This window comes from Cimex lectularius, unplaced genomic scaffold (assembly GCF_000648675.2).
Source record: "Cimex lectularius strain Harlan isolate CLEC.00 unplaced genomic scaffold, Clec_2.1 scaffold199, whole genome shotgun sequence".
NCBI classification, from domain to species: Eukaryota; Metazoa; Arthropoda; class Insecta; order Hemiptera; family Cimicidae; genus Cimex; species Cimex lectularius.
In genome coordinates this window covers 862,759-875,091 of record NW_019392740.1, presented here as the reverse complement: position 1 = coordinate 875,091, position 12,333 = coordinate 862,759, and the positions used below count along the sequence as shown (strand labels likewise).

General features: G+C 33.9%; 2 protein-coding genes across 4 annotated transcripts in view; one reads left to right on the top strand and one right to left on the bottom strand.

Moving 5' to 3' along the window:
- Positions 1-297: 297 nt before the first annotated feature.
- Positions 298-1,195, bottom strand: LOC112126965. Its single transcript, XM_024227075.1, has 2 exons — positions 605-1,195; positions 298-532 (listed from the first exon to the last, which is right to left on the bottom strand). Exons 1-2 carry the CDS (start codon positions 913-915, stop codon positions 517-519), a joined length of 327 nt encoding a protein of 108 aa, XP_024082843.1. The 5' UTR covers positions 916-1,195; the 3' UTR covers positions 298-516.
- Positions 1,196-2,301: 1,106 nt separating this feature from the next.
- Positions 2,302-12,333, top strand: part of LOC106663427 (bestrophin-4) — a 152,746-nt gene continuing 142,714 nt past the window's right edge. Inside the window, exon 1 of one of the 3 annotated variants that reach the window (XM_014388248.2) lies at positions 2,302-2,508. In XM_014388248.2, the coding sequence (XP_014243734.1) occupies positions 2,438-2,508 (71 nt within the window). In that variant the 5' untranslated portion in view covers positions 2,302-2,437. The remainder of the gene's footprint in view (positions 2,509-12,333) is intronic. The other 2 variants (XM_014388246.2, XM_014388245.2) reach the window with 2 other exon arrangements.

Sequence of the window (12,333 nt, the reverse complement as noted above, 5' to 3'; positions counted from 1 at the left end):
TCTTAGTGTGAAAATTGGTGGCTAGTGCCTCATATAAGAAAGGGTTTGTGCTGATCTCTCTGGTTTCTCATGACAGACTTCAACATAGTTCAGTCAAAGGAACGTACATAGTTTGTTTGGATGAAGCGCATTTTAGTACAGGCATTTTGTAGATTGTCTTCTATTTCTTTTTTTCAAGATGAAAACCAATTTTCACAAAGTTATCTAATCTTTAAATTAAATTTATAAAATTGTATTGAAATGCTTGGTTTATTTCATTAAGATATTTTGTATTAACATGAAGAAAAAAGATGTTTTAACTAAAAAATACTGTATTTTTGATTCAGCTAAACTAAATCTAATGCAATGCTATGAAAATAAGTGTACTAGTTGTCTGCAATTCATAAATAAAAGTAGGATGATGTACAGAAATCATCGCCCACAAAAATCAAAAATAATGAAGTAAACTCGTCAAATCCATGAATATATCAAATCCGTGTAGTAAAATTATCAAAACCATGGGTATGGCAAGAACTGTCAGTCCAGTTCTTCGCTAGAAGAATGGAAACAAAAAATCAATTAAAAAAGGGCAAATAAATAAATCAAAAATTAAATTTCAATTTACCCATCCTGTAAAGTTTCTCGCATGATTGCAGTGCTCAGGGAATGTACAAGGTTTCTGTAATGCATTTGCTTTTGTTCTTCAATTTGGTTTGCCTGCATTTCAACATCAGCATTTGGATCTGCTCTTATGCATACTCCTGAACATACTGTCTGGATTCGGCTAAGGTCAATTTGTACTCCATATTGTTCTTTCTGCCTTGCCTTACGTTCCAATTCCTCCTGTTCTTCTTTGTGATTTTTATAAAATTTGTAAGAGGAAAACATTCCCCAAGCAGAAAGTCCGACCATAAACCAAAATTGGGAAACAACCATTTTCAATAATTATCCGCTTTTTTTAGATGATGTTAGTTGTTCTTGTTGTTATCCTCTTCTTTAACTGTTCTCACTCTTTCTTATATTTATCCCCTTCTTCAACGTTTCTAAATTTTTATAATTATCCTCTTCTTTAATTGTTGTCACGTCCTTGGAATGTTGGTCAAAATAGGCTTAATTGATTATCAAATAATTGATAACAATAGCAATTTCAAGCAAAGCTCGATAAAGCAAAAAATGTTTTTTCAGCACTTTTATAAAAAAGTTACCAGTAAAACACTTTTAATGATAGTAACCATGGAAATGTTTTGCATTCAGAGAAATTATTATGAAATATAAAGTTTAATTACATATGAATATATTTTTAAATAGTGTCTAAAAAAAATGTTGGTTCTGTTTATTACCAATTGCTGAGCAAATATGTAATGAACATAATTGAATTTGTTACGTATTATTTTACATTAAAGTTTCATTGAAGAAAGTATTCATATATATATATATATATTTTTTTTAACACAAGAAAGTGATTTTTTTAAAATCAATAAATAATGCATTGATTATATCTAAAATGGATGCCTGATTCCCTGCAGTAAAAAATAATCATTTTGGCAGGACCAGTATACTAAATGCTGTAATTCTTTTCTCTGGATTTTCATTGTGTCCTAGGTTATGTCTTTATTGAGTGGGCATATTCCAAGGTAATATGACATGGTATCATGTATGCAAAAAGTGAATGACTTAGTTTTTTATTAAGTGTCTTAAATTATTAAAAATGCTGTGTAATGTTAATTATATAATTGTAAAAATAATGCCTTGTCAAATATGTTAAACAATCAGTAGGTCCATTGTATAATATATGATTGGCTAAATGAGATGATTTTCGTTTGGATGTCATGTTTGTAAAACTTTAATGATTTATAATTTCTTTATATGTCTTAAATGATTATAAATGTCCATTTGTATTTTTTTGAAAACAATGATATAATGCGAAATATGTTAACCTATTACATGAAACATTGCATCAAGTTTTATCGGTTATATGAAATGGTTTTTATTGTTATGTTAATAATTTACGATTTGTGTGAGTGCTTTATAAACATTGAAAATATCAAATTTTATTCGCATTTTATCCTGGATCAATTTTATACATATTTTTGTTTTAAAATATCATTGAATATCAGATGTGGCGTTGTGTGACCCAGGTACTGGCTGATTTGAAGCATTTTCTAAAACTTAGGTGGAAGGGCTTATTCACGCGGGCCAGCCGTTCGAATAGGAAGAAGACCAGACTGGTCGGATGTAAAAAGGAAACAGGAGGGCCAAGGATTTCGGTCGGGATTATGTCTCAAATCCGTCCCTAGTTGGGTAGGGGTCGTGCAGAGGCCGCCAGGTAAAAGAAGCTTCCACTTCCACTCTGGCCGAGAAACGCATACAAGAGAACAGTGAAGCGTTGGCAGTGGAACAAGAAAGAACAATAGACTTGTGCCTGTGAAGTGTATCCGGCCCCTTCAAATTTACACCGATGACCGTCTCGTATTCAAGATTGGTCGCGAACGGAAGCAGTTTCGGCTGTTTTTGGAGCATACTTTTCAAGTGAGTGGAAAATTTTAATTTTTTATAGTGGGCGGTTTTTCTTTTACAGCAAAAATTTAAAACAAAACCTAATAAAAATGGTTAAAATATTTAAAAAAAAATTAAAACTGCTATAAGATAAATCTAGTTAATACTTATGCTTTTATACATAGACAAATTTGTACAACCTGTTGGCTGGCAGCTATGTCGGATCGAAATTGCCAGGAAAGAGTGAAATGTATGAAAGACATTTTCCCATTATTTTATTAATTTTATTATTATTATTTGGCTTATTTGGGATAAAATCTCAAAAAATGGCCGATGAAACTATATCTCACATCTTCTATATCTTAACATTTACTTTTCTTCTTTAAATGTCACTTAAGACAATGGGATCGTGCAAAGCAAAAGAAAATTTCATAGTTCAATCAAATTTTGAGCCAGCTTACAACCTACTCATAGAATGCATAACATTGATGTATTTTTAAAATAATTAAACTAATAAAAACTATGATTTCTTTATTAATGATAAAACTCATTTGTTGGACAACTTGTAGGACGTGAAATTTGCTAGTGGCTCACTAACAAAATTTAAATTATAAAAACTATCTCAGTTTAGTATAAGGCATGCTAAAATCAACTTAATAGGTTATATAGATTTTTCATGTAAAAACAATTAATCAATTGTAGAAAGAAATGCGAAAATAATTTTGAAATTTTCAAAGATCTATATTTTCTCTATGGAGTAAAAATTTTTTATGAGGGCGTAGTTTGTTTCCTTTCTGACGGCAGTTTGTCACAATCATACCGGCGTTAGATGTAACAGGTATTGGGGCGAAAAAAGAAACATAAAAATTATGGTAAAATATTTTGCACAATAGTCAAAAAAGTTTGTTCTACGATATTTTCCAAAGGTGAAGAATTTTTGAGCAATAAAAATTGTTTGTCGTATGTGCCAAAAATATTCAGGGATTTTTGTTTATCACAGCAGCCTGACAGGACTAAAGAAAAAAAATAATGATATATTCAACTATTTATTGTTAATGCATGAAGAAATTAAATATAATATCTTCGTAGAGAGTTGAAAAATTATGCAATTTTATAAACAGTTTTGGTCTAAGATTAAGAAGGCTAGATTTAAAACTGCAATTTCGAGTAATTGAGATCTCCAAGAAAAATTCAAGAATTATTTAAGAAATCGCTGTTATTTTATTTAAGGATTTGTCGATATATCAAATTAAAGAACAACAGAAATGAAATATTTTTGCGAATTATTTATCAAACATTGAAACATTATTTTTGTGCCCATATTAGTTTATGAAATGTGTGGTGATAAGTGACCGTTAATCGATAATTATTTAGAAATTGTGAGATGCGGTCTGGTGTGATGTAGGTTTCAGAAAAACATTTTCTTTATCGTGCCAACGTTTCGATCTTTATTGAGTTCATCTTCAGGGCCTGGGATTTACAAACATTTAACAAATACATTTAGGATGTGGAAAAGTGAATTTATACAATGCAAAACATATTTTTTATATTCAATCAAAACATTTCTACTTATTCAAAGTGTTTGTCTTCTGTGTAATTGTGCCATTCTTGCGTGTCGCGTTGAGAGTGCCAGTGAGGGATGTTTTTCTGAAACCTACATCACACCAGACCGCATCTCACGATTTCTGAATAATTAATTTATGAAGTATATTATTATCATTTACAAAGTTTTTCTGTTTTCTGATTATAATACTTTCTGTTTTGTTTCTCTGATTAGTATTTTTCTTTTTTTTTAGTATTTATTGTATTTTTCGTTTTTATTGTATTTTCCCCTATTGAAATCTGAAAGTTATATAACTGACATTAAAGTCTTTATTTTTATTTTGGATAGTTGAAAGGCAAAGGTGAGGAAAAAGAAAGTGAACGGAAGACGTTTTTGGTACGATATATAAAAAAAAAAAAATACCAACTTTTCCAACCAAAGGGGTTAGATAGTGGAATATACAGACAGAAACAGGCAGAAAGAAAAACAGCAGTCGAGGGGATATATAGAGGAAATATACGGCTAACAAAATAATAACAGATTGAGGGTGGATGAAATTTACCCACCAAGATAGTGAGAGAATGGGGGTGTTCAATGAAAAATAAATAAGCCGCGTTTTCCTTTCCTGCACTTGTTTTGTAAACTTAAGTCAGTTTTAAACGAAATATTTAAGACTGAAAATATGAGGTTTGTTGATCGACCTGCAGATAATCTATGTAGGGTTCCAATCTTCGTAGAGGTAGAGGTAATAAAATAATATACATACTTTCCCAAGAATGAAGAAAACAATTAGTTTTTCCATGTAGTTTTCTTCATTTTTGGGAAAGTATGCATATTATTTTATTACATTAATTGTTAATTACATGTTACTGTGTATTTATTTAGAATTTGTAATAAAGTAGGTCCTGATAATGGCACTATAAGTTGCCGAAAGCTTGGTGAACCCAGTATTTAGTCTACTTTTTTCACCTGTCTAATACCTCTACGAAGATTGGAACCCTACATATTCAAGAATGTTGTAGCCACAGTCATTAATAGTACTCGGGTTACGACAAATATGAGAGTGATTGTTACTCCTGGGCATCTCAACAACGACACCATTCACAGTTTTGTTATTTACAAAAATCTAATTTTAATATAATTTTTGGAACACATGATTTAACATTTTTAATCAAGAATCTATTAGAATTGGGCAGGAGCGGTACTCAAGCAGTGGCGGGAGGTGAGAAGGCGGCTCGCGGAAAATGCCACTCAGCGAAGTCATTTGTTGCTGCAAAAAGACTGCACTGAAGAAGATCCTGAGCAAAAACAAGATCGTACTCTTCACGCAGAAGCGATGCCATCACTGCCACGACATCCAGAAAATATTGGACATGGGTAGAATCGAATACACAGAAGTGATAGTGGACATAGGCGATAACTCGTCTCCTCTGACCCAGCAGCTCATCAGCACTTCGGGCTATACGACGATACCCCAGTTGTACATCGACGGCGAGTTCATAGCCGCGTCGCACAACCTTTTAATACTCGCCCTGTCCGGCGAAATGATCCAACTTTGCCGCGGCCTGCTGAAAAAGTGCGACATCCAGGACGCTTGCGAAGGACCTCCACCGCCGGAGGAAGAATCAGTCGTGGTGTTCACACCGTCACCCTCACCGCCACCACGGACGCCTTCGCCTTCCCCTCCGCCTCCGCCACCAGTGTTGGAACCTGTCTCTAGCATCACCCACTACATGATAGCAAGCAGACCAAAAAGACAACCAGAAGAAACGACAAAATAAACAACAACATTTACACACAATCACCTGTTTTTAATAATTATATTAATAATTATTAACTAAATTATTTATTATTTGGAGATGGTGAGGTGCGGTCTGGTGTGACGTAGGTTTTAGAAAAACATTTTCTTTATCATGCCAACGTTTCGATCTTTATTGAGATCATTTTCTGGGCTCAAAGTGTTTGTTTTGCGTGTAGTTGTGTCATTCTTGTGTGTCGTGTTGAGAGTGCCACGGAAAACAAACACTTTGAGCCCTGCAGATGATCTCAATAAAGATCAAAACGTTGGCATGATAAAGAAAATGTTTTTCTAAAACCTACGTCACACCAGACCGCACCTCACCATCTCCAAATAATCATTGGCTAACGGTCACTAAACACCACACAGAAGTAGATTTGTGTCGCCGTAAAGTTAAAACAGGAAATGATCGGACTACAGGTTCAGCCTAAACAGAAAATCTCATGATTTTAGGATATAATTTCTTCCTTATCGGTCATCCTGGTCTGCTTATCTTAGCTGGTTTGGCCTGTCAGACGCGTTTCAACATCGCCATCAGTGTGCCAGTGTGTTATACATGTAAAATTTGATAAGTTAGTATTTATGTTAAATTTTGAGATTTATCTGGGTGTTCTGTTTTGTGATGAACTATAAACTCGATCCTTACAGATCAACTTGAACCGAACAGAATCGGCACCCCATTGACCCCCAACGGTAAATATTAAAATTTTAGAATATGATTGATAAAATAACAAACAAACCCGAAACCGAGCACGACGGCAAATATAGACAGACCAGGATGAAAGGAAACGACCAAATTACATATTTATACTATTTGTGAATCAGTATAGAATATAATAAACGTAACAGTTTAATTTGATAGAATGGGTCTTCAGGGACAAATTAAAAGGAGTGTTCCGAGGAAAAAATAATGGGAATGAAGGTACTTTTTTGTGTAAAGCACCATTCTGCTTAAATATCTGACAGAACATTGCGGTTAAGAGAGTGGATAAGCAATTCAGTAATAGAAATACAACCCCGCTAGAACAACAAATTAAAAACTACAGATTTTTTATTTGTTTAAAAGTTTCATTAACCAAGTAGCTTGAATGTCTTCTGTAATAATTTGACGTTTCAGTGCTGCCATCTTCGTATATGATTCATAATGTTTTTGAATGCATTTAGCTTTAAAATTAATTCCTTTATATTTAGTGATCTATTGACCAAATTAATTTTTTCAATTAATTAATTTTTTATGTAAAGTTTTTGGTTGAATAGAAAATGTTAGTGCCACGAGCGGGATTCGAACCCACAACCTTCGGCTAAATACGCCGCTGCTCAACACTTGAGCTATCGTGACTTCGATCCACTTCAACCAAAAACCTTACAAAAAAAGATTAAGTGAAACAAGAAATTTGGTCAATTGACCACTAAATATAATGGATTTAATAAGTAAAACGAAGTATAACTTCACTAACAGATCCCCGTGGCCACTTCATATGTCGCCGAGAATCGAATCCTGTTTCAAAAATGGCAAAAAGGCGGGAAAATTCGAAAGGTTGTAGGTTGAGATGGGGAGTTGGTATCTGAGTGGATCGAAGTCACGATAGCTCAAGTGGTAGATCAGCGGCGTATTTAACCGAAGGTCGTGGGTTCGAATCCCGCTGGTGGCACTGATTTTTTCATTTCAAACAAAAGCGTTACGTAAAAAGATTATTTAAAATTAATTACTCTGAGAGCAAGTCACGTATCTACTGGCTCTTGTAATTGGGAAGAGATCGAGAGGAGGGTCGTTAAAGCTGATGTTATTGTGGAACTTTTGTAATTATATCTTCTAATGCTTTTCATGAAGGGAATTTTTAGGTCGTTACAGATGGTACGGTTGGAGAATCCGGAGAATCCATTAACAATGGATCTAAGGATTCGTAGTTGTAGGGTCTGCAATCAGTTGAGTTTGGGAGGTTCGGTTGAATTCGGTTCAAAGCCTTATTTTAGTTTCAACTGAATTGTATGTCTATTTGACTTTTAAGGTGTAGGTATTGTCTTTTCAATTCAGTAATTTAACTGGTGTTTCTTCCAGGTTAGTGGTTTGTCTAGACATAGGCCAAGGTAGCGGATGGCATTTTCGGTAGGATAGGGTTATAGGTTATAATTAGAGGTAGTAATTTTGGAATTTTGTGCTATTAATGATAAACATTTTTTGAAGCATTGTCCAATGGGTGTGGTTGGTTCCGTAAGCTTTAACTGGGTTGGATAATAGAATTTATCATCATGGTTTGTCAGGATAATGGTCACAGGATGGTAAGGGATATTAACCACTTACTACAGTAATAAAAGACGTGAGAGGATCCGACCCATATAAAGTACTGTCAGCAAAGTTGGAATTAAGCCCTAGATGCCAGACTCGATCAAGCTTTCTCCTACACCCGAACAGCATTCTTGAGCGACACTTACATCCATGGCTTTGAACAGCAGTGACATCTAAATTGATGGTCGGGTATATATTCTTCACATACTGGTAGATTCAAATATCGAATATATGTAGTATAAGTAAGTCAATTTTCTTACAGAAGAGCTTTTCAAGAGGTATACGATATTAGTCTAAATTGACCTATAAAACGCCCATTTTTGTTGCTTGAATCCATCTGCTTTGATCGGATAAGCATGGGTCATTGAGTCAGTATGTGTTTCTTAAGTTTGCTTAACATTGATTGTTGTTTCAAATATAGTCACTTTCAGACAATATTCATCGCTAGAGTTGATCGCGCACTGTTCCTTTTTTGTGAACAATAGTCACTATTGTCATCACTTTCCCAGCTGGTGTCACAGTTTACCTTTTGCTCAACAGTTACCCAGACAAATGCGATAAAATGGAAAGTATGATGGTAATTGTTTACATTTTCAAGTTTTCATAGCAAATGTTTTTCGTACAACGTAAACACAGGCAAAGGCTGAAAATAAAACCTATTCCTTCCCTTATCTCGGCTTTGGAAAAAAATAAACATTTCGCGAATTAGATCGCCAGATGAAAACATTTAAATAGGACATGTGAACTGGTTTTGTAAATAATACGTACTGGGCCGTCCAGGAAACCATCAGGGATTTAATTGCACACTTTCATCTAGTAAAGAGTTATAAAATGAAAGAAAGCCGTGGATTTAAAACGAAAATAAACATTTCGCAAATCAGAAGGCCTAAAAACATAAAATCAAGACATATGGTCTGGTTTTAAATTGTAAATATTGCAGTAATCCATATTTGCTTAGTGGTCATAATTGAACATATCATTTATTCCAATTAATTATTCTTTTTATGTAAGGTTTTGGTTGGGATGAGTTAGAGCAGCGGCATATTGAGCCGAATATCGTGGGTTCGATCCCGCTCGTGTCACTAATTTTTCATCTCAACCAAAATTTTATATAAAAAGAATAATTAAGAGTAGTTTACTCCGGAGATTTAAATGTTCACTTTCATATGGGACAGGGTTATAAATAAAAGAAAGCGTTCTTCTGGACTTTCAATTTCGTTTGGTTAAAAATAAAAGTCGTATATTGTTAAAATATGTTGTGTGTTTTTTAACAAGGAAAAGTCGCACATTTTCAGACCTGGGTTAAACAAGTTTGTTCAATAATTTTTTCTGTCGCTTTAAATTTTCCTAGTTTTATCTTTGAATTTCATAATTGACTTAACTAAGCAGGCTTCATTCTTGGGTTGCGTACCTAACATAAATTTTTTATTTTTTGCTTTTCGAGAAAGTTTGGTTAAACTTGCATTCGTCTTAATAAAGACACCTTTTAATTTTTTCCCTCCACATCATTGTCACAGCTTCCGGGTCGTGGCGATCACCTTGGCCCCGGGATCGCAGAACGTGCGATGGAGAAAAAAAAAACAATAGCCTTTAAATCGAATTTTTCGCTTATACCAACACGGTAGGACACTCGGATGACGGATTATTACGAGGTCTTACAGAATTTTTCATTGGAATTCTTGATTTCTGACCTATATTGGCCCATGTTTATGATTTGCACAGAACAGTGTGTTTTTGCATTCATCTTCGACCGGAATGTATTTTTGCGATAAAATCTTCACATCCGACAATGTACGTGTTTTTTTAAACATACTTGTAAATTACCATATTTACCACTCGCTTCATTTTGTTATTTTAGACTTTTTTGAACAATAGATTGCTTATTTGATTTTCGCTTTCTTGTCATTGACGTGATTCCGGTTGATAACTCGTGTCGTTAACTTTTTGATTTCAACATTTGATTACATACGTATTCTTGACTTATAGACATGATAAACTTGTTTGGTTTTTTCGTCGGTTGAAACTTGTTTCGGTAAGCTCAGATCCATGTTGTAATATCGCTTCTAAGACCCCAATTAATGAATCAATCACGGAAAACTTTAACTTAAACTAAATTACTTAACAAAAGAGAAGACAAAGTTAAAGATTCACGAGAAAGAAGTGTATTATCGACCCTTTTCACGTATTAACGATAAATAAAATTACTGACGAAAAGATGATGGTTGGCATTCAAGAGAATGTTTCGGTCGTGAGATCACAGATTTTAATAAAACTTTTTGACGATATTACATCGAAAAATATCCGTTAAGCTGAGCGTTCTTGTCAAAAGGCTCCATGAACCGAGAAAAAATTGAAGTAGGTAATTAAGTAATAATATATAATATTTGTATCCTGTACATAAATTATACACATTACAAATTCTTAATGCTATAAAATCCCAGGCAAAACACTTACTGTACCCGGAGGGCACGTGTTATGAAAAACCAGTCAATACTGGCACTCAGTTTGATATCGGGAGGTCTTGGGGGCCATCGTCGTTTGAAGCGACGTCGGGGTGTTCTTGGGATGGGAAGTAGTGTAGAGGGTTTGAGCTATAGGGGTAAGATAGGTTGAAAGATTGGAGTGAAACTTGAGGAAGCGGGAAATAGTCAATTCTTTGACGAAGGGAATGTTAAGGTCATTGTTTGGAAAATTCTTCTGAGGACTTTTGATTGGAAAGATTAGATTTGTTGGACGTTAGATGGCTTGGTGGATCCCGACAGCTCCGAATTGGTCGAAGTGTTACATACCTGATTTTGGTACTGTAAGTCTTAGTAGTTGTCCAAATTCTTCCAAATCGTTCTTGTCTCTTGACATGTAACACGATGTCATTCCACGTCAGTCTACTGCCTACCTACCTATTTCCCTTAAATATTTTACTTGAGTAGTTCTTTACTGTTAACGTACAGACGTGGGGCGGTTTGTATAGCGTGAACATAAATTGGATGTGTCATTTAGTTTCATCTTTCACTTATACCAACTTATACCACTTAGCTCAAGATGCTCCTGGATATAAAAAGTGGCTTGGGTAGGATTGAATTTAAGAGATAAAATTGCAGAATCGTCCGTATAGTCCGTAAGGTTGGTGTTGGGATGTTTCGGCAGGTCAGCAAAGTAAATGGTATAAAAGATGGGACCAAGAATGCTCCCTTGTTGATCTTCTTGTCTCAGAGAACTCACTGCCTCACCTTCCTCTGATCAACGATGTTAGAGCATTTATGTATTAGTCAATTTTTTAAATTCGTTTTTATATAGGATAATAAAATAAATGTATGAACGAGGCTAGATATATAAAAAGCTAAAAAAGGTTTTTTTAAACCAATTCTGATTCTTGTTGAGCACCCTGTAAAACCATTGAGTACGAATTTTCATCATAATAAAAAATAGACATTTTCGGGATGCATTAGCCGCCTCCGATATCCGGTGTTCTACTTAAAACTTCATAAACTTTCTGGATTTCATCCAGTTTCAACTGTGTTACAACCGTTGGAAAGTAGAATATTTCTTCTTTCAGGTCATGCCAAAAATATTTATATTTTTTGCCATTGCAGTAAGAAAAATATGAATGAAATAAACAATATCTCCTCAAAAGTTTTATCTTTTATCCTCGGTTTTAATATTACGTAAGTGCCATCACGTGAAGTTTATGAGGACTAAACCCCTGGAAGTTTTCGGTTGTGTCGTTTGAAAGTAATAATAATTTTTACGATTTTCGAGAAAAACTTCAAGCAGTTGGTAGGAGAAAATTTGAGAAATTTTTATTTATTTTCTCAAAAAAATTCCATTCAGGGGTTTTATTATTTAAATTATTTCGGCTTACTTTGCTTGATCATAGTATTTTAATATCTACTTAGCAAATAGGTTGAAATATTTTTCTTTTTACCAAGAAACAAAATTTATATTAGTTCTTTGTACCACCAAAACCCGCAAATACAAATTTTTCGAAAAAATAAAAAAATCTTCAAAAATTTCGCTTTCTTCTCTTCCGATTTGTTATCTAAAATCAAAAAAATTACTGATAACTTTGAATAGGCTACAGGAAATTTTACAGGGACTATAAACTTTCTAAACTATTCGCAATGGCATAACATTAACCTCCGCATAAATTATAACTGGAGATATAAAAGATAACGTTTCAGGTTTTTTTTGTGATTGCACCTTATTTTAACTTTTATAATGACATAACGTATG